This window comes from Symphalangus syndactylus, chromosome 14, assembly GCF_028878055.3.
Source record: "Symphalangus syndactylus isolate Jambi chromosome 14, NHGRI_mSymSyn1-v2.1_pri, whole genome shotgun sequence".
NCBI lineage: Eukaryota > Metazoa > Chordata > Mammalia > Primates > Hylobatidae > Symphalangus > Symphalangus syndactylus.
The window spans coordinates 101,346,387-101,370,152 of NC_072436.2; the positions used below are offsets into that span (position 1 = coordinate 101,346,387).

Consider the following 23,766-nt stretch of genomic DNA (forward strand, 5'->3'; position numbering starts at 1 on the left):
CTCTGAAACATCTGCTCAGAAATGCCTTCTCCCCTAAAGCATAGATCCCACAACCTGGGCATCCATTTACCCAGGTGTAGGAAGTACTAGTCCAATAGGATGAGTCTCCACTATACAGTGGCCCAACTGTCAAGTTTGGTCTATTGCAAAAACACAACTGTGATCACTGAGCCAGAAATCCAGCTTTTTCCCCACCTCCCTGGCCAAACCAAGAGGTAGGCTGACTACATGTACCTGGACACACGTTGCCTCCAACTGCTAAACCAGCACTCACCTTGCCTACCTTCCAGCTATTTTACTTTTTCTATTTTCTTCTTTCTTTTTTTAAAAATACTTTTGAGGCCGGGCACGGTGGCTCACGCTTGTAATCCCAGCACCTTGGGAGGCCGAGGCGGGCAGATCACGAGGTCAGGAGATCGAGACCATGGTGAAACCCCGTCTCTACTAAAAAAAATACAAAAAATTAGCCAGGCGTGGTGGTGGGCGCCTGTAGTCCCAGCTACTGGAGAGGCTGAGGCAGAAGGATGGCGTGAACCCGGGAGGCGGAACTGGCAGTGAGCCGAGATCACACCACTGCACTCCAGCCTGGGTGACAGAGCGAGACTCCGTCTCCAAAAAAAAAAAAAAAATTTTGAATCTTTTTTATTTACCTTGCAGCTCCATCTCAAAGGATTTTTTTTTAACAAAGCTAACTTTAAAAATTGTTAGCTAAATTTCAATCATCCTTCTTAAAACAACACATCCCAAGCATACATCTGCAGCCCCCAAGGCCAGGTAACAGGTCTGGGCAAATGCACGTGGATCATTGCGTACACATGGGGCCAAGACAAGGTGCACATCGCACTGTTTGAAGTGTGGGCTTCTCTGCTAAACTGAAAGTGCCCATGCAGCCATCACTTTATTGTGTGTTTGTGTGGCTCCTGGGCATCTTAGGGGTGGCTTCATGGAGGATGGATTACAGTAGCTTCCAGTCTTGCTCTTAGCATCTTAGCCACAGAGAGACCATCCCTTTTTTAAAGGGGGATTTCTCATTTCCAGCTCAGAGCATCCAAATTAAAAGAGAGTATTTCTGCCTAGAAGAAGAAATGTGGACACCAATAAACAAGGGGCCGGGGCAGTGATAATTTAAAGATGCTGAGTTTAATGTTAAGGATATAAGTAGTTTTTGAGACATCCACATCTGAGCAGGGGAAATGTAGTAATGGTTCAGTCACCATTATCTTACAGCCTCCCAAATTTCCTGTGGTTTGAGTGATAGTCTATTTTCTGTGACTCTGAAAAGGCACAAGGTTCAGATATAATCCACATGGGATTTGCATTAGTACCGGTCATGTTAAGCTTATACAGTAAATGTACTACAGATCACCAAGTGTGACTTTCTTAGAAATAGACATGCATGAGACTGCTAAAAGCATCTTTCCACGAGAACTCCAAAAAGGATTAAAAGAAGAATCTTCAAATATTGCCTTGCTGGGCAATCACAGGGTACAAATTATTAAAGAGCTAAGGTTCTTTTTCAGGCTCCTATGATGATCTTTTCTTCCCTGACCTGAGCCAGTAACTACGTAGCTCTCTGGAAAGATGATTAAGTCTTAAAGTTGCCTGTCATAATATGTATAATATTAGACCACTGCTCTGGCAATATCATAAGAGCTTCCGTTTATGTGTTTGAGATTCAGAACAGAGCCTTTTAATCCACAGAGAGATTTACTTACAGAATGAGAGACTCTGATTAGGTTTCTACAGTGGCTTTGGCCACCAAACAAGATCCTGAAGTCCTCGTTACTTATTTCATTGGAAAATGACAATGTCAACCTCTGATGGGGGCAAAGACCAAAAAAATTCACTAGTTTTTTTGTTTTGGGGAGCTATCTATCATCAGGCAGCTTAAATCAACAGTTTTTAGGTAAATATCAGCCCTCTTTAGTTTCACACTGCATGATCCTTTCTAGAGTTTCACATTTTCCTGACAGTGAAAAAGAACAGTTCCTTTCATTGAGATGTAGACACCCTCTGAGAAAATTATGACATACACTCATAAAGGTATTTTAGCAGAAATACAAAGGTCGGAGATGAACACAGTAGCTAAAATAAATACTGTATATACAAAACAAAAATAAGAGCCCCTAAGGTATAATCTCCTTGGTTTACAAGACAAGGGGTACAGCAGGTCCTTACACCCAACAACTCGGCAAACAAAAGATTCAGTAGGCAGCTGTGTACAGATGCCACCAGGGCAGGCTATCTCACAAGACCTCATACCAGGTTTCCACACATTTTATTTTTAAGCAAACTGTGTCCACAGCATAAAGAAATGATCCTCTGAGTCTCTGACCACATCTGATTGGGCCCAGAGGCTCACAGAGGATAAGAACAACATCCTTCTGTCCAGATGTGAGAGGGGTGGTGGGAATTTTGTTCAGAAAGACACCATTTCCTCTCTGAACCTGTCCTGGAAATACTTACGAAGCAGGTGCCACTCATCTTGCTGTATGGTCTTGGTTAAATTAAAAGGAATGTTTCGTAAGCGGATGGGCTGAGAAAAGTGGTACTTGATGGCCGTGCATCGCTGTGCAATACCTTGAAGGAAATAAGAAACGTGATTTACTAGTCTGCTTATTTGTAACAGAATTCTGAGACCTGAGGCAGAATACTGTAACCTAACCTGGGTTGAATGGGAGATGGGATAAGAATCTCTTGATTCAGAACAACAAAAACCTAAAACATGAAATAATGTTTAAAATCAGGTTTCATTTTTTAATGTATTAAATTGTATAAGGATCTATACTCCCCTAATTGTTTTCCCATACGGAGTTTGTTTTACCTAAACACAAAACTCCTCAAGGAGAAATGGCCTAAAAGTACACAGATGGTTGGGAAAATCAGCTTAGAATTTTAAATTAGCACAGATAAATCACACATCTGAATCTGATCCAGTCTCAAACTCTCAAGGGTAGCCTCATGAAGTTCATTAGGAAGTGTGTTATTTGGAAACCAGAAGACATTTTTCCATAAAGATAACCTTCCACATGGTTTAGGTGGTGATTATATTGCCAGACAACCCTCGAAAACCTATTTAACTCTACTGCAGCTTATATCATTCCTTAATACAATTATACTGACCTGAATTCTAGATCTCGAGAAAAAGGGTAATATTAAAAGTAGCAACAAGAAAGAAAATAATTTTCCTCCCCTATCTGGTTGTATGGCCAGCCCTAGGCACAATATTTTGATATGGGCAGGTGTACACATTGATTCATCTAGTACACTCTCTACTTCCTCACACCAACCTCACACACCCATGTTTTACTGCATAAATTAACATTATTCTCTTCTCCTAAAGGCTTCTGAATTTCATGAAAAGTATCTACTCTGTCTTAAAATTTAAAAAAACTTATAAAATGTTCTTCTCTCATTTTAAATAATCTTGGCCAGTTGTTTGGATAAATGCAATCTGATTAAACTAATTTTTTTAAAGGCATGAGCGAATGTTAGTGCTTTAACACTGCCAGCTGTTTAAAAAAATCTTCATAGATGCAAATAAAGCTCTAATTGGTGGAATGTGAGTGCGTATAAAAGTGAAATTTTAAAAAGATTATACAGTGAAGGGAAGAGATTAATATTTGAGCACAATTTGCATCATGAGCCCCAGTACCTCCTGTGAATGTACCTACAGGATCATCTTTCCTAGGAGTTTCTCAGATATTAGTGCACATCAGAATCACCTAGGTGGCTCGTTAAAAATGTAAACTCCTGAACTCTACCCCAGATATACTGAATCAAAAGTTTTGAGATGGAGCCAGGAAGCTGAATTTTAACAAGCATCCCAAGTAATTCTGATGCAGGTAGTCTTTGAGTCTCCATTTGAGAAAAACTACCCAAACTATCTCTGATTTTTGGACGCTTTTTTAATTTTTTTTTATGAAACCACACATTTTCTCAAAATTGAAAGTTCTTTTTTTTTTTTAATTTGTTTTTTCAACAGGAGCCCCATGGCAGTGGTTGTGAAGTCTAAGGCATTAAAGGTAGCTGTTTACATATAAGTTAGCTGTTTATAAGTCAGGAAATGCCTGTGCTTCCAAAGGGAAAACAATATAGTATGAGTACAATGACAGATAAAGGACCACAAATGTAGTAGTAGCTTACATTTGTATTCTTCAAAACTATCATTCCATTTGGTACTCATCAGACTGACCTTGAGGCTCTGTAAGCAGGAAGTGAAAGCTACGGCAGAGTTGAAGGCTTACCCAACACGCACACAACAAACCCCACTGGCAAAGACTGGAAGGTTTATTGGTTTTAGCAGGCTAAGAACATTTCTGTACAATAATTAGTTTACCACTAAGCTAATCAAGCAGAGACTTAAGGGGCCTCCTATGACAAAGAATACAGACTTCATAGGATTCATTCAGGAAAGCCACTAAAGGAGCAACAGCAACAACAATAAAAACAATAATCAACCCTAGAGAGGGACAAGAATCTAATTTCAGAGCTGCCATAGTATGTTATTTCAAATGCCCAGTTTTCAAAAAAAAAAGTACAAGACATTCAAAGAACAAGAAATAAAAAGTAGTCAATAGAAGCTGTCACTGAGGGATCCCAAATATTGGACTTACCTTATAAAGATTTTAAATCAGCTATTTTAAATATGTTCAACGAAGTAAAGAAAACCTATCCAAATAACTAAAGGAAAGGACGAGAGTGATACTTTCACTAAATAGAGAAAATTAGTAACATGACAGAAATATTCTTGAAAAGAAAAAGATAGAAATTCTGGAGTTGAAAAGTATAATAACTGAAAAGAAAAATGCACCAAAGAGGCTTAAAAGAAGTTTTGAGGAGGTAGAAAAAAGCAGCAAACTTGAAGATAGGTCCATTGAAATTATCCAATCTGAGAAAAATAAAGAAAAAAGGATGATTTAAAAAATGGTCAGGGCCTCAGAGACCTGTGAGGCACCATCACAAGCATAATGAAAGCTGTAGAAAGGAGGAGAGAAGGAGGATCAAAAAAGAATATCTGAAGAAGTAACTGCCAAAACTTCCCAAATTTGATTAAAAACATGAACCTGCATTTCTAAGAAGTTCAAGGAACTACAAATAAGATAAACTCAGAGACCCACACCCAGATATATCATAATCAAACCATTGAAAGCCAAAGACAGAGAATCCTGAAAGCAGCAAGAAAAAAGCAAATTATCATATACACAAAAAAAAAATCTTTGAAAGATTACCAGCTGATTTCTCATCAGAAATCATGGAGGCCAGAAGGGAATAGGATGACGTATTCAAAACACAGAAATAAGAAGACTGTCAACCAAGAATCCTATATGCATCAAAGCTATCCTTCAGAAATGAAGAAAAAAAATAAAATATTCCCAGCTAAACAAAAACTGAGAGAATTTATCACTAGCAGACCTGGCCTAAAAATAAATACTAAAGGGGGTCCTTCAGGGTGAAATGAAGGATAATAACTGAACCCATATTTAAAAAATAAAGAGCACATGTAAAGGTTACAACATAGGTCACCGTAAAAGACAGTATAAATGTATTTTTGTTTGCAACTCTTTTTTTCTCCTATCTGATTTAAAAGACATAAAGCAACAGTTATAAATCTCTGTTGATCAGCATACAGTATATAAACATGTAATTTGTATGATAATAATAGTACAGAGGAGGAGAGTGGGGATGAAACAATATAGAAGCAAAGTTTTTATGTACTATTGAATTCAATTGGTATGAATCCAAGCTAGATTGTTAAGATGTTACTTGTAATCCACAGGGCAACCACTAAGAAAATAACAAAAAAAAATATGTAGTAAATGAAACAATAACAACAAAAAAGAATTAAAAAGCCATATTAGAAAATATGTATTTAACACAAAAGAAAACATTAATGAAGAAACAGAGGAACAAAAATGCATATGGCATATAGAAAACAAATAGAAAAATGGCATCTATAAATCCTACCTTACCAAAAATTATATTAAATATAAATATGTACTCCAATAAAAAGACAGAGATTGGCACTGTAGATAAAACAACATAATCCAACTACATGACGTCTACAAGAGACACAGTTTAAATTCAAAGACACAAATAGGTTGAAATTTTAAAGGACGGAAAAAGATATACCACGAAAACCGTAACTGAAAGATTAAATGGCTATACTAATATCAGACAAAACAGAATTTAAGACAAAAATTGTTACTAGAGAGAAAAAAAAGATATTTTATAATGATAAATGGGTCTATCCATCAAGAAGATATAGCAGTCATAAACATATACTGACCAACAGAGCCTCAAAATACATGCAATACCAAAAACTGACAGAACTGAAGGGAGAAAGAGACAATTCAACAATAATAGTTGGAGACATCAATACTTCTCTTTCAATAATAGTAAAACAACTAGGCAGAAGATCAATGATAGTAAAACAACTAGGCAGAAGATCAACAAAAAAACACAAGACTTGAACAACGTTATAAACCAACAAGATACAAGAGACATCTATGAACACTTCATCCAACAACAGCAAAATACACATCCTTCTCAAGTGCATATAGAATATTCTCTAGACCACATGTAAGCAATAAAATAAATCTCAATAAATTTAAAAACATTAAAGTCATACAAAGTAAGTTCTCTCACCACAATGCAATGAAATTAGAAATAAATTATAAAATAAAATTTTGGAAATTCACAAATTTGTGGAAATTAAGTAATACACTCCTAAATAACCAATAAGGCAAAGAAGAAATCACTAGAGTAAATTAGAAAACATTTTGAAATTAATAAAAACAAAATTACAACATACCAAAATTTATGTGATGCAGCTAAAGCAATAATTTTGAGGGAAATTTATAGCTGTAAATGCCTACATTAAAAAAAGATCTCGCCTGGCACAGTAGCTCATGCCTGTTATCCCAACCATTGAGAAGCTGAGGTGGGAGGGTCACTTGAACCCAGGAGTTGAGGACCAGCCTGGGCAACATAGTGAGACCCTATCTCTACAAAAAATAAACAAAATTAGCCAGGCATGATGGCACACACCCGTAGTCCTAGCTATTCAGGAGGCTGAGGTGGGATGATTGCCTAAGTCCAGGAGATGTAGGTTGCAGTGAGCTGAGATTGCACCACCGCACTCCAGCCTGGGTGACAGAGTGAGACTCTGTCTCAAAACAAAAACAAAACCAAAAAGATCTCAAACCAGTACCCTAACTCTCTACCCCAAAAAACTAGAAAAAGAAGAGCACACTAAGGAAAGAGATTACAAAACTAGGGTAGAAATACATAAAATAAAGAATTAAAAATTGAGAAAGTAAACAAAACCAAAATTTGGTTATGCCCATAATCCCAGCACTTTGGGAGGCTGAAGCAGATGGATCACTTGAGGCCAGGAGTTCAAGACGAGCCTGGCCAACAGAGGAAAACCCTGTCTCTACTGAAAGTACAAAAAATTAGCCAGGCACGGTGGCACATGTCTGTAATCCCAGCTACTCAGAAGGCTGAGGCACAAAGATTGTTGGAACCTGGGATGCGGAGGTTGCAGTGAGCCAAGATGGTGCCACTGCACTCCAGCATGGGCAAGGCAGCAAGATTTTGTCTCAAAAAAAAAAAAAAAAAAAAATCAGGAATGAAACAGAGGCTATTACTAACAATCTTAGAGAAATGTAGAGAAGCTTACAAGAACACAGTGAAAAATTATGTGCCAACAAATTAGATAAAACAGATAAAATGGCATATACCTAGAAATATAAAACTCCAAGACTGACTCAAGAAAAAATGCAAAATCTGAACACATCTATAACAAGTAAAGAAACTGACTTAGTAATTAACTTAGTAAGAACTTGCCACAGAGAAAAGTCCATGACCAGATGGCTTCACTGGTAAATTTAACCAAATGTTTAAGGAAGAATTAACAAACCTTCATAGACTCTTCAAAACAAAACCAAAAAAAAATAGAAAATGAAGGAACCTTCCTACTTCTTTCTATGAGGCCATTATTACCCTGATATGAAAAACCAAAGACACCACAAGAAAAGGAAATTACATACTATTCCTTATGAATAGATATGCAAAATTCCCCAGCAAAATATTAGCAAACTGAATTCAGCAACATTTGAAAAGAGTTGTACATCATGACCCAGTGAGATTTATCTCAGGAATGCAAGATTGTTTCACTGTATTAAAATCAATTAATACAATATACCACACCAACAGAATAAAGGTCAGAAACCACCTGATCATCTCAAAGATGTAGCAAAAGTATTTGACAAAATCCATTTGCTACTCATCAACAACCCTGTGAGCTACATATAAAGGCATTATTAACTACACTAAATGAGTAAAAAAATCTGAAGCTCAGAGAGTTAAGTAACTAGCCTGAGGCTATTACTCGGTTGTAACCAAGCTTTAACATAAATGCTGTTACCCAAACTTTATATATTAAACACTATTACTCAGAAAAGTTAGCAGTCCTTAGTTTTCTAGACATGCATGTTAATTTTGTGGATGGTTAAGCTAGAGTTACTACATGTACTGTCAATTTGAAATAAAAAACAATCTTTCCAATTTAGAACCAACATATGCTCTTTTGGAAACAAAGCTGATTCTTAACTGAAGGAGATTAGATTGGCTACATGGCTGACTCAGTGGCTTCATCCTACCTGCATCTCACAGAAGCTGCTTAATGCTGGAGACAGGGTGTGAAGTGGGGAGAAACTATTTTCTCAGACTCACAAGAGCTGGCCTTAGAACAGCTTCTGTGCTAGGGAAATGTGTGGTCCCTTTTAAATCACCGCAAATATACTCAAGACCCATCTCCTCCTCTGTTCCTTGCTTGTAATGGGCAGGATCCCAGTGGGCAAGAAGAGTAACAGGAAGGAGGTGGCAGCTGGCCCAGGGTTCTCCTGCTTCCTCTGCATGTGCCAGGAATGAGGTAAGTAGTGCACACATCACCAAATCGCCTTTCCTTCTCCATGGGGCTCTCAGGCTAAATTTAAAGTGCCAAGAATTCTGAAATGAGAAGAGAAAGAGGGTAGGGAAAATGATGAGGTCTGGGCTGACAGTAACAAGCACTACTCAAGGACTCCAAAGAGTGGGGGTCTGGTAGTGAGCCCAGAGCTCCACAGCTGAGTTTGCAAGAAAATGTCCTATGGTCCAGGTGTTCCACTCCCTTGGAAGATGATTAGAGACTTCAGGCAGAATTAGAAGAGAAAGTGGGAATGAAAGACAGCTCAGCAGCAGTGTCAGAGACCTGCCATTAGCTGTTTTATGTCCTTGTTGTGTTCCACTGTCATAGCAGAAAGTCAGATAGATTTGAAGAGGAAAGCAATATTATTAAGATTTGGCTCCCTACAGCACACACATTAAGTTGACAAAATGAAACCACAAAAATCTTACAGGAAAAGACCTGTAGTTGCTTGACAGAACAAATCAAGCAACCAAAGACAAATTAAGTCTTTTTGATAAAAAGACAAGCATATATATATATATATACATAGATGGTGGTAAAGACAGAAGTTCCATGCAGTGTTATGTTAAAGAATAATTTATACTGTTAAAATCCACAAGGAGGCATTAGATTCCAATTTTTTCAAAGTCATATATGCAAACTTTGAAATTAACTGGCTTTCTGGGTTTAGAGAGCAATGAATCTGGCTCTCTGAAAAGGAACACAAAAAGCATGAGCTCATAGCACCAGATGGCATCACACAATGGGGGGAAGAAACATGCAGAGGATTGAAAAGAACAAGTTGTGGTTTATATTTAGTGATTAATTAGCTTCTTAAAGGGCCAAGTAGAGCCACTTTAATGATGATATAGACCATAGAATAAGATACCTAAGTATGTTGCACAGGGGGTTAGAAATGGAGCTTTTGCCTGGTGAATTTCTGTTGTTTCCAATACTGAGTTCCAAGCTAAGTCATAGAAACCCCTACTCAAGGTTAAATGAGGGAGAAACATGAGAAAGATGCTACGAACAGTCATTACTATCAATCAATAATGAGGCGGGCAGTATACATGGTGGTTAAAGACCTTGCAGTCAGACAGACTTGGGTTTGAATCCTAGTTGTGTGACTTGTGGCAAATTACTGAAGCTCTCTGAGCCTTGGCTCCCTCGTCTGTAAAAGAGGGGGAATAATGGCAGATACCTCACTGAGTTATGGTGAGGAATGAAAGAGGTAATTCAGGACTTAGCATAGGATGTGTGGCCCACTGTAAGCACTCCATAATGTCAGCGTTGGATTATGAATTCCCTCTTGGCACCCGCCCAATTCGCCATACAGAACCACTGCCACACACCAGGAGTCTGCACCTTAAATGATCATCACAGATTAACCCAAGTGTACAGGGAAATAAACAGACACATGGCAACAGCTGCCTGAACAATGTCCCAACCAACAGCTCTCACGTTTCCTCTCCATTCTCACCACTGCAGAACAAGACTCCCATCACCTCACTCCTGAAGAATTTGCTAACTGACCTCCTTGCTCAACCCTCAACCTACCCTGCATGCCACTGCTAGATAAATCTGCTGTGTGAAGTTTTGAGGCCTCTGGAGTCTCAGTTGCCCATCAGTAAAATGCAATATGAAAACCTTTAAGATTCTTGTTACATCTACCTGCCTTTTACAGTATCATTAACTTAATATGTGGCTTTAAATTGATTACTATAAGCGAGGAACAGTTTCACTTGCTATGATATAATTATGTATTTGTTTTTAAATTATGTACTTATTTAAAAATAAAGTATATGACACATATAAGTACTACATAATTGTTTCTTCAAATGTTTTCATGCTTTGCCATTGTGTCAACTTCCACACTGATAAACAGAAGATGCGAAAATCACACGCGGTCCCTCAGAACATAAGACTGGGGTTTTCATTGACTGGCTATGTCCAGGAACATACAATTGGGCTCCCCCCGAATCAAATTCAGACTCTAGACCCCTATCATCTATCCCTACCTCCAACTTCACTTACACTTACCTGTGACTGGTTCCCAGGGGCTACTTCCCTCCCTCCCCAAATTGTCCCCTGGCAACATCATGCCCATCTCTGTGACCATCCTAGCCTACATCACTAACTTTAGAACAGTCCAAAAACTACTAATCCCTCCAGGCTCACTGCCTTCGAAAAGCCTACCCCAAACACTGAAGACCACATAGCTCACTCTCTTTGCTGGCTCTATGTTGGAGTTAGAGACTGAGCCTCACCATCTCACTCTTGATTACTGGTCGTTGTCACTGCCTAATAGATCAGAAAGTCTGCCTCTTCATTAATGTCCCAAGTTCCTTAAGCAGCGAGGCTGTGACTTTTTTCAGGATATACAACATTTAAGAGATGTGTCTGAAACAGTTGATGACAATAGCAGTACAACTAATACTTAAGGTTCTCTAGCAGAAAGAGTTAACAACAGGCTACACCATTTCCTAAACATTTCAAAGACAACTTGGAATTCTTCAGCTGGCCCTTGAGCAGAAAAATAAAGAATTATTTCCCCAGCACACGTCTCAGTTTGAAAAGAAAAATCAATCATGCGGTCACAGGACAGGGTAGCAGCCACGTTCTGGTCAGGGATTTAATTTCAGAGCAAAGCAGGGGCTAAAGCAGACAGATGAAAATGCTTTCCTTATCACCTCCTGTATTGGGTATAAACAGTTAAACTTGTTAAAATAAATAAACTAAATACAGTAAGTTTAGGGGCTTGACATTGACTTTTAGGGCCTCAAATGGCTAAACCAGTCCCAAAGGCAAAGCTCTTGAGGACAAACCTTTCATCAAGTCTACAGAACTGAAAGGAGAAAGATACTAATTAGTAAATCTAAGCAGCTCTGTCCAGTAGAAATAGAATGCAAGTTGTAAGAATTTTAAATGTTCTAATGGTCATATTAAAAAATAGGTGAGATTAATTTTAATATTTTTAAGTTTAACATGCAATCAATACTTTGAAAGTTGCTAATGAGATATTTTATATACTTTTTTCATACTAAGTCTTCAAAATCTAAATCTGGTATTTTCTACTTATAGCACATCTCTTTTCAGACAAGCATCATTTCAAATGCCCAATAGTCTCATTTGGCTTCCATCCTGGAGAGGGGAGGTTACTAGATGAAAATGAGTAAGACTCCAACCAAAGTAAAAGCAACTGGGAGCAAGAATGTTTGATATAGAAAGGGCCTGAAAGGTGTGAGGTTATTCTTTGTTTAGATCCTCTGTCTACCACATACTATATCTGGTTCTGCCATAATTGTTTCTTATTATTAATAGAGACTCAACTTCTTGGTAACTAAGAAATTTTATCTGTGTTCACTCTATATTCTCTCTGGAGCAAGACAGGTTGGATTTGCATTTTGGCTTCACTATTCACTATCTGTGAGCCCTTGGCAAGTTATTTAACCTCTCTGAGCACCAATACATAGACAATGACAGTTCATCTATCTCAAAGGAGGATTAAATGAAATAATAAATTATTAGTGTTAGCTTTAATTATTATTATTATTATTACTATTGCTACCTTTTTTATCTGAACAAATCCAGGCAAGACTTCAAGGCAAGACTCAGGTGAATTCCTTGAACTGCAAACACATGATCTCTAGGGGCCAAAGAGGGAGAGTTCAATGACAAGTCAGACAGATTCAACCCATTTCAGAGATAGTAAACATCATCACAGAAGTTAAAAAAAAAAAAAAAAGGTGACTGAGGAGTAAACCAGAAATAATAGTGTTCAAAAAGGCATGATCTTGTGCAACAGTGGAGTCTGTCATGGGGTTAGGCTGACCACTGGCTTGCTGAATTAATTTTTAAATCTCCTTTAATGTAGTTATTATATTGTATCTATAATAAAAAGTAATATAGTATTTTAAAATTTAAAACCAGAGACTTTCAGCTTCTCAGAAACATCTTGGCATACAGCTGGTGACTTATCTGTTGTGGCAGGTACAGTATTTACGACTGAAGACTAAAGAGAAGATATAATTTTATGTGGCTTACAGAGGATTCTCCCTCCCTGCTCTCCTCTTCTCCTTTCCTTTTTCTTCCCTCTCTAGCAGGAGACAAGAGAACCACAATGTAGAGGCACTATTTCTTTTCTCTCCAACTCAGAGAAAAGGGACCTGAATATGCCATTAGAGAGAAGGCAGACACAGGCAAGACCCGACACCCATCCAGTACCTTGTTCCCGGAGTCATTGTCTCATATGAAACTAAATACAGCCATCAATTCAGTGGATGCTCATGTGGAACACACTGTGAGATTTTCCTTTCCACATGGGACTCCATGTTACACAAACAGGCTAACAGTCACTACTGGTTACTTTTGCTCTAGTCAAAACATACCTCAGAAAGATCAATATAGTCAGAACACAAAAGTTGTCTTAATAGTACATGGGTCTAATGGAACAGAACAGAGCCCTCAGAAATACTACCACACATCTACAACCATCTGATCTTTGACAAACCTCACAAAAACAAGCAAAGGGGAAAGGATTCCCTATTTAACAAATGGTGCTGGGAAAACTGGCTAGCCATATGTAGAAAGCTGAAACTGGATCCCTTCCTTACACCTTATACAAAAATTAATTCAAGATGGATTAAAGACTTACATGTTAGACCTAAAACCATAAAAACCCTAGAAGAAAACCTAGGCAATACCATTCAGGACATAGGCATGGGCAAGGACTTCATGTCTAAAACACCAAAAGCAATGGCAACAAAAGCCAAAATTGACAAATGGGATCTAATTAAACTAAAGAGCTTCTGCACAGCAAAAGAAACTACCATCAGAGTGAACAGGCAACCTACAGAATGGGAGAAAATTTTTGCAACCTACTCATCTGACAAAGGGCTAATATCCAGAATCTACAAAGAACTCAAACAAATTTACAAGAAAAAAACAACCCCATCAAAAAGTGGGCAAAGGATATGAACAGACACTTCTCAAAAGAAGACATTTATGCAGCCAACAGACACATGAAAAAATGCTCATCATCACTGGCCATCAGAGAAATGCAAATCAAAACCACAGTGAGATATCATCTCACACCAGTTAGAATGGCGATCATTAAAAAGTCAGGAAACAACAGGTGCTGGAGAGGATGTGGAGAAAGAGGAACACTTTTACACTGTTGGTGGGACTGTAAACTAGTTCAACCATTGTGGAAGACAGTGTGGCAATTCCTCAAGGATCTAGAACTAGAAATACCATTTGACCCAGCCATCCCATTACTGGGTATATACCCAAAGGAATATAAATCATGCTGCTACAAAGACACATGCACACGTATGTTTATTGCGGCACTACTCACAATAGCAAAGACTTCGAACTAACCCAAATGTCCAGCAATGATAGACTGGATTAAGAAAATGTGGCACATATACGCCATGGAATACTATGCAGCCATAAAAAATGATGAGTTCATGTCCTTTGTAGGGACATGGATGAAGCTAGAAACCATCATTCTCAGCAAACTATCGCAAGGACGAAAAACCAAACACTGCATGTTCTCACTCATAGTTGGGAATTGAACAATGAGAACACTTGGACACAGGAAGGGGGACATCACACACCAGGGCCTGTTGTGGGGTGGGGGGAGTGGGGAGGGATAGCATTAGGAGATATACCTAACGTAAATGACGAGTTAATGGGTGCAGCACACCAACATGGCACATGTATACATATGTAACAAACCTGCATGTTGTGCACATATACCCTAGAACTTAAAGTATAATATATATATATAATACAATAAAATAAAATAAAGTCAATTAATAAAAATAAACTGTTATATTGAATCTGAAAAAAAAAAATAGTACATGGGTCTAAAGCTATGGTTTTTACAAACCTGAACTTAAAATCTCTTGGATTCAGGAAAGCATCCAAACAGGGTGGGAAGCAAACCTCAGCTTTCTTCACTCTCCAGTATGACTTTTTTTTAAGAGTGAACATCAATGAATGTAACTTTAAATTGCAAGGTTAATTAAGCCTGCCTGCTTCCAAATGTTAAGTGAAATTTGGGAATGTATTTTTTCTGCCTTAAATGTGTGTATGTAAGAAGCATCATGCAAAAGTATAAACTAGAATATTGGCTTTCAGGACCTGCTGTGTGACTTAGAGCAATCAACTTGACTACTCTGAGCCTATATTTCTTCATTTGTAAAATAGGCAGTCACACAATCTCACATTATTGTCATGAGGATCAAATGAGATAATACATATAAACTGTCCTAGCACAGTGCCTAGCCCATAATTGATGCTTAATAACTGTTAATGTCCATCTACTCCCTCTCCCCTCCCCCTTTATATGCAGGACCAGTAAAGTGTGACCTAGGGACTATAGTACTTGTAATTTCATCCTCATCTCCAGTATTTAGGAGAAAAAAAAGGGGGCCAACTATCAATTGCTGTCTTTTTTTCTCCAATTTTTCTTATTGTGGTAAAATACACAAAATATAAAATCTACCATCTTAGCCATTTTTATTGTATATATTGAAGGTATAAAACTTGATGATTTAATGCCCTTATATACTGTGAAATAATCACCACAATCAAGCTAATTAATATATCCATCACACCACATAGTTACCCTTTGTGGGTGTGTGTAGTGAGAACACTTAAGTTGTACCCTCTTAGCAAATTTCAAGTCTATAATACAATATTGTTATCTTTCCACCATGCTGTAAATAAATCTCCAGAATCTATGCATCTTGCATAGCTGAAACTTTGTACTCCTTGACCAACATCTATCTTCCCATTCCCCCTGCCCCTGGTTATCACCATTCTACCCTCTGGTAACCACCATTCTATTCTCTGCTTTTATGAGTTTGAATATTCCACATATAAGTGAGATCATGCAGTATTTGTCTTTCTGTAACTGGCTTATTTCACTTAGCATAATGTCTTCCAGGTCCATTCATGTCACATATGACAGCATTTCCTTCTTTTTTAAGGCTGAATAATATTCTATTATATACATATATATGTATATCTATATATTCTTTAGCCAAGAAGCAACCTAAATAATATTCCATTATATATGTTTATATGCTTTAACCAAGAAGCAACCTAAATAATATTCCATTATATATGTTTATATGCTTTAGCCAAGAAGCAATCTAAAGGTCCATCTACAGATGAAAGGATAAAGAAAATGTTTTATATACGTATATGTGGTATTGTGAATATTTGGCTACTGTGAATAATGCTGTAAAGAACATGGGAGTGTAGACATTTCTTCGAGATCCTGATTTTAATACCCTTGGATAAATACCCAGAAGTGGGATTGCCAGGTCATACGGTAGTTTTATTTTTAATTTTTTAAGGAACCTCTATATTGTTTTCTATAATGGTTGTACCAGTTTATATTCCCACTAACAGTGTACCAGGGTTCTCTTTTCTCTGTATGCTTGCCAACACTTATCTTTTGTTTTGTTTTAACAACAGGCACTCTAAAAAGTATTCTTAGTTGCCAGGTTTTTTTCTTTCAGCACTTTGAATATATTGCCCCATGCTTTCCTGGTCTGCAGGAGTCTGCTGAGAAACCCACTGGTAGTCTTATGAGGATTCCCTTTTGCTACTTTCAAAATTCTCTCTGTCTTTAACCTTCAACAGTTAGATTATGATATGTCTCAGTGAAGATCTCTTGATGTTCAGCCTATTAAGGGTTCTTTGAGCATTGTGGATCTGGATGTTCACTGCCCTCCTCAGATTTGGGAAGTTTTCTGTCATTATTTCTTCAAATAAGCTTTCTGTCCCTTTCTTCTTTCTTTGCTCCTTCTAGAATTTTGTCTGATACTGTCCCATATGTCACAGATACATTCTTTACCTTTTCATTCTTTGTTTGTTTCTCCCTCTTACTGAATCACTTCAATTGATCTGTTTTCAAGTTCACTGATTCTTTCTTCTGTTTGATTGAGTCTGCTAGTGAGGCTCTCTATAGAATTTTCAGTTTAGTCACTGTATCTTCAGCTTCAGAATTTCTGTTTGGTTCTTTGTATGATTTTTATCTCTACTGAACTTATCATTTTGTTCAGTATTGTATTCCTGATTTCATTTAGTTGTCTCTGTTTTCTTGTACTTTACTGAGCTTCTTTAAGACAACTATTTTGAATTCTCTATCAGGTAATTCATAGATATTCACCTCTTTGGGGCCAACTACTGGGACTTTATTTTTTTCCTTTAGTAGTGTTAAGTTTCCTTGATTCTTCATTTTCCTGGAAGGCTTGTGTTGCTGTTTTCACATTTGAAGAAGCAGTCTCCTCCTCCTGTCTTTACTGACTGGTATAGGGAGAGAATGATCTTCATATTTATGGACACACCTGCCCCACTTCTTTCGTTCCCTCTTGCAGGCAGTGGGGGGCATCTTAGTATTGTTGGCCTTCTCTCGATTCCACCTTAGGGCACTGGCCTTTACTTAATCAACACTTCAGGGCACTGCCCTTTATTTTCCCCAGGGCAGTGTCCTGAAGTGTTCACATTTGTACACCTTCTCTGCATCCCAGAGTTGAGCTAGGTGCTGATATTCACATGCTGTCTGAAAGAGCATGCACACACCATCTCAGAAGCTTGTGTACACCACTTAGGAATATACACAGATAGCTGGAGGCACATGACAGCCAGTTGTGGGAGCACATGACTGCAGGTGAGGTTATCCCATGGGGTTCATGGGTGGGCCCCTTGGTGGAGTTCACAGTCAGTTAATAGGATCTGTGGCCAGATTTTGAGATCTATGCAATGGTTTTTGTGAGCTCCTGCCTCTCTTCCCTGCTCCTAGCTTCCCCTGGACTATTCAAACATGCCAATCCCCTTAGTGATCTAGGGGTGGGGCAAAGCAGAAGCGAGCATCTTGGACAAAGTCTTATGAGGCTGTGGAAATCAGATAGTCACTACATTCTCTCTTTACCCCACTGGAAAAATCATAGGCCAAGGTGGTCTCTCTTGGCATTGAGCTGTGCCACCTCGAGAGAGATGTGACACAGGTAAAGTGAAACTGTTCTTATTATCCTCTTCAAAGTATCTATTCTCAGATTTTTTTCTCAAATGGGGTTCTAGAATCTCTCCACTGGACTCCTGAGTTACCACGGGGGTATTCTTAACATGGATAATTGTCAAAATCAATGTTTTTGTGTGGCTTTGAGGGTTGGAACCTCCTATTCTTTCATTTGCTGACATCACTGTTTCTTAACCACTTTTAAGTGTACAGTTCTGTGGATTAAATACATTCATATTGTTGTGCACCCATCACCACCATCCAGCTCCAGAGCTCTTTTCATCTTGAAAACAAAAACTCTGTACACATTAAACAAAAACTCCTTATTTGCTCCTCTCCAGCTCCTAGCAACCACCATTCTGTTTCATGTCAATCATTACCTTTTGCATTCAAAAGTCAATCATTTTACTTACTCTTTCTTTCACTCATTCATTCAACAAACATTTATTTAGCACATGCCTTTTAGACAGATGATTTACTTTCTGAGTCTAGAATATGGTGCCACAAAAACTAAAAACTAACAAAATGAAACTAAACTAGAACTCTGAAATGGGGAGGGAGAAGGGGTGGAAGAGATCTCCTACTTGCCACATGATTATCTATAAACATTAATGGCTTTAGCAATTTCCCAAATTCTCAGAAAAGAGCAACTTACTGGAGAAAGGTTGCACATTTTAGCATGGGTTGGCAGTGTTCCAGAGCAAATTATCCTTAAAAATAATTACCCCGTTGGTCCCTTCCAGGTGTCTTGATAGAATCCTACGTATTGAGTTACACTTTCAAAAGTTTGTTTCCTTTATGAAAATGAACTCTGGATCAAGCTGAATTGACTAATTACTACTGTATATGGTGAATAGGAAAGTAGCATTTGGTGCAGCTAATTTATGAAAATATAGACAAGGGCAATAGCTCTGCTCAGAGTGTGAAAGAAACTTAAGCATATTTGCTACCATGAACAATGTTCTCATGTCCCCTTTACCAGATGGGCTGCTGGATTTATGATAGGATATGTTATAGATACATATCAAGATAAATGGAAACTAGGAGCCCCTTTCAAGCTGGACTTCAGGATCTACAGAGAGAATCTGTTCTATAGCTGGCTTGTTAATTGATAGAGTTGTATTTCTGAATTTTTATAGATTATTGAAATCAATTTCAAAAAAATATTGAACTGATTATGAACAATATTTTCAACTTTTTCTAAGCAATAATCAAGGTTAAGCAATGATAAAGCAAAACTGAAAAGCCTGAATTGCATTTCCTTTTACTTTTTCAGCCCACCCTCTTACAGTTAGATAGCCTGGTAAGTACCAGAGTCAAAGAAGGAAAGGGGCATTAAAGTGTACAAATTACATGTGTTATCAATTAGATGCTCCAACAAGAGCTGAGGATGGCACTCACCACCTTCCAGTGGCAAGAGCCTCATGGTAGGAAGAAGCCAAATCCCAAAGCCATTAGTGGCAGCAGCAGGAAGTGACAGTCAGGGCAGGGCCCTCTGTCTTCAGCAGCTTTTATCACTATTTCCCACGGGTCTGGTTCCTCCAACAGCTCCACAGGCATCTCTAAATCATGACCTAAGTCTGCAGCCAGATAAGCACACTTTTGAGACCATCAGAATTGCTTTAGTGTAGTTCTAGGAAAATGATAATCCTGCTTTTATTGATTATATAGCATGTTATGCTTTGTCCAAAGTGCCTTCTCATACATCCTTGTTAGTTACCTAAGGTAGACATTCTTCCTCTTTTACAAATAAGGAAAACAAGGCAGAGAGCGCTTCAATGGCCTGCCAAAGGCCACATAATTAAACAGGACTGATAATAACTTACTAAAAGTATACTATATGCCAGGCTCTGTGCTGAGAGCTTTACTCACATTTCTCTCATCTGATAGGTTCTATTGTTACCTCTGTTTTACAGAGGAGGAAATCGAGGCTGAGAAGTTAAATAATCTGCTTACAGTCCCACAGCTAACAAGTGACATAGATGGGATTGAATTTGCATCTGCCTCCAAAATCAGTTCTCAGATATCTAAACAGGCTTTGTCAGATAAGAATCACTATGACTACATCTGATCATGCCCAGTTAACCCTTTCAAGTGAACAAGGACAGAGCAGGCAGGCCTGTGTTGACACATGGCATTGCTTTTATCATATTAATCTGTACATTTCCATCCCCTGTGCTTTCACACTGATACCTTGATGCTGCCTTCTACCCACACTGAAGCAGAAACAGACTAAGGAAATCCCTATATCAAGCTCTGCATAGAAAAGCTCCTTTCCCTGCTTGCTTTTCAGGTGCCTGAACACCTGACTGGAGCTGAGGAAAACCATGAAAAGGGGCACAGAAGTGACTAGGAAGCAAGAAAAAGGTGCAGGAAATGGGGGACATGCGGGGAAGTGACTCCACCTCTCTGTAACCTCAGAGCCCTAGACATGCATGAGCCTCACATCAGGGGTGGGAGTTAGGGGTTCAATACCTGGTGAGGATGGGAAGCGAAAACCTCCTCTTGACCAAGTGGAACTGACATCTCCAGACAGAAATCTCTCTATGAGTGGGGAAAGGGGGCCCATCCCCACAGTTGCGCCTTCTAAACTGAATTCCTTATACTTCCTCCTACCTGAACATACCCACCCACCCCACATATTTCAAACAATCCAAATAACTATCAGGTGCTTGACCCTAAAATATAAATGGACATCTGGTCCAGTTCTGACGACAGCATGAAGGGGAGGTATGATCCTCTTTCTGTTTACCACCCATCCTTATCACATCTAATCCTGACAAGGACATACAGATTTCCTGGCTGGACAGCAAGGAGAGGGTAAGACAACTTGCAAACAGTCCAGACCTGTACCTTACTACCCTACTCACTACATCTCATAATACACACACACACACACACACACACACACACACACGCATGCGCGCGCACATGCGCGCACATATACTCTGCCACATTTTAGCCTACATCTCAGGCCCCCAAAACGTTTCCAGCCCTAGTTTTATGTCAAGCAGCATGATGACATAGCCAACCAGACAGGAGGAAAAAAAGTGCCATTAGGCAGTTTTCCTAAGCATCCCTTAAATCAGCTATTTGGGAATTCACTGCTAAGAATCAGTGGATAGGAGGAGTTTAGAGGAACACAAAAATCAGAGGTTAGCACCCAGGCCCCACTCACTCTGTCATTCACAGCTCTGCCCCCCCTCATCTTCTCCCCATCCTGCCCCCAGACGCTACTGCCTACTGCACTCAGGCTCTCCCCTCTGCCACCAGCCACCATCCTCAGCCCAGAGCTGCAGCACATCAGCATTCCTATCACTCCCCTCAACCCAAGGGGAAAACATTTCAGCTGCCTTGTACTTAAGCATCACCCTCGGCACCATAAGCCAGTGCCTGTGCAAAATTGACAAGGAATATGTTGATAAGAAATGGGGCTGTTCCAAGTTTCTGAAGGATAAGTAGGTAATTAAAAGAAAAACCTAATTTAAGAGAATTCTGAAGACATTTTTAAAAACTCTCTGGCAACATCCTTTATGGATTATTCTCTTTTATCAGAACACTTCTGTTGTGCCTTTGTTTGGTATTCCAAGCCTGGGGCTGGAGAGCCACTATTCTAGGGCATCCCACAGTCCTCGCCACTACTCAAGGGTAACTAAAGAGCCCTGGGCTAGGAGGAGAAAGCCCGCCTCTGTTTCCCTGCAGGGCTCAGAAGTACATGAATTTTCCAAAGTCTGAGCACCTGGTGACTTCCTGCTCAGGGCTCAGTAGAGTGCTCTCTGAGGACTGGCACCCTGGCCAGCAGCTGCCCCCATGTGTGTAGGGCAATGCAAAAGGTCTCAGAGAGCACCGCTAATCACCAAGGCACGAATGTGCAGGGGTGAAATCAGCTTCAGCACTCCGTTTCTGGATGCCCCACTTCACAACCTGGCTGGTTTCAGACCCACAATGAGCCAAAACACTTCCTGAGACACACAAACAAACACAAGCTCGGCAAACTGCAGACCAGGAGGTTGGCACTTCCTCAGAGACGGCCTGGCATGTTCTTCATTCTACACAGCCTCCCTATCCTGGAGTGTGGCTTAATAATCATGGTCCTACTACCCATTAGCTAGCTTTCTACATGCAGCAAAGTAAGTCGCTGAGTCTTAGTTAATGTGTAAAATGGGGCTGATAATATTTATCTCATCGGAATTTCAAGTAGTACAAGAGACCAGGCACTTCTTATGCATGATCACCTTTCATCCATGTTTCCTGCCTTACCTTACTTGGTCACATCTAACTTAACTAGTCTTATCTAGCCCGATTTACTGAAGAGCCTCACCTATTAGACCCTCTAATTTTCACTCAGTTCAATCCTACCTATAAAAGGAATGAAAACAAAAGCCCTACCCTCACAGAGCTTAGAATCTAGAGAAGGACAGGGGCATTATTGAAAGACTAGCACAAAGAGATGTCAAATTACAACTCTGACATAAAGGAGAAGTACTGAGTGTTCTGAAATCATAGAACAGGGTGCCTGAGCCGTAACAGGAAGAGGGCTGACATCCCCCGGATAAGCAAGATGATCCTTTAGGGCAGAAGGAAGAGCACACACAGGGTTTTGTGGTGAGAGAGCCGCTCACTCCTGAAGAGGAAGACCTGCAGGCCTGGGCTGCGGAGAGTAAGGGGGCATCATGGAAGAAGTTGCTAGAAAAGAAGGAGGCGGCTAGACCATGGAAGGAACGAAGGCTGGGCTGAGACTTGCTCTCTGTTGGGAACCCCAATGGAAGTCACCAGAGATTATAAACTAGGAAAAGGCATGATCAGAATTGATTTTTTAAAACAAACAAAAACATTTTACTCTGGCCCCTGCATGAAGAACAGATTAGAGGGTCTGGCAGTAATATAAGGGATGGAAATATAAACAGACCAATACAAAATTGCCAAGAGAAAAAGGTTGCAGTGAGAGGAGGTTGGAGAATCCTTCCTGTGTCAGAGTCAGCCAGGTCCAGGGGCACGAGTGGGTGGCACTGGGGGGAGTAAATGGCTGTTCTAGACAGAGGAACAGCAAAAGCGAAGGTGTAGGGGACAGGGTTGTTTATAGGAACTGACAGGAGGTTCAGTATTGCTGGAGCAAAAAGCATGAGAGGAAGAGTGATGAGAAATAAAGAGCTAAGAGGAAAGGTCAACAGGGACCCGGGGAGAAGAGCTCCTTCCCCCACGCAACAAGGCTCCATCCAGTAAGTTATCGGGAGCTGCAGAAGGATTTAAGCAAGGAGGTGATGTGATCAAGTTTATTTTAGATAGATGGTTCTGTCAGTTGGGTAAGAAAGGGATATGAGGACATATGGGAATAGGTGGCTATGCATCCACACATTAAAATACTTTGCAGATATTAAAAATGATCAAAACTGGAAAATTATCTGGCTTAATGCTTAATGCAAAGCAGTATATTTCACACTATCTCAAATAATATGTTTGTGTATACATTAGCATAAAGACTGAATGAAAACAAATCTTTTAACAGGTTTATATAACTGGCAGGATAACAGATTATTTTTTTCCTTCTTTACAGTTTTCTGCATTTATCACAATAAGCATGTATATATGAAAGTTCATAATCAGAAAAAAAAGATTTAAACTCCATGAAGTCAGCATGAATGGCCCTATCAAACTGATAGCAATAATTTACATTTTGATAGCACCTGATATTTAGCGACCCTAAATCTTAAACCACAAGATAAATACCATTCTATGTTCACAGAGGAGAAAACAAAAAACATGGAAGTAAAATGAT

At 39.1% G+C, this 23,766-nt stretch overlaps 1 protein-coding gene across 5 annotated transcripts in view; it reads right to left on the minus strand.

Annotated features, from left to right (window-relative positions):
• The window catches only part of TMEM178A (transmembrane protein 178A), a 55,265-nt gene that overhangs the window by 11,365 nt on the left and 20,134 nt on the right, over positions 1-23,766 (minus strand). For 3 of the 5 annotated variants that reach the window (XM_055243030.2, XM_055243029.2, XM_055243028.2), the window contains exon 2: positions 2,467-2,580. Coding sequence is in view for 2 of the 5 variants with exons in the window: in XM_055243029.2 (XP_055099004.1) it covers positions 2,467-2,580 (114 nt within the window). In the remaining 3 variants the exon portion in view is untranslated. Of the gene's footprint in view, positions 1-274; positions 2,410-2,466; positions 2,581-8,666; positions 8,743-23,766 lie in introns of those variants that run through there. The other 2 variants (XM_055243031.2, XM_063618129.1) reach the window with 2 other exon arrangements.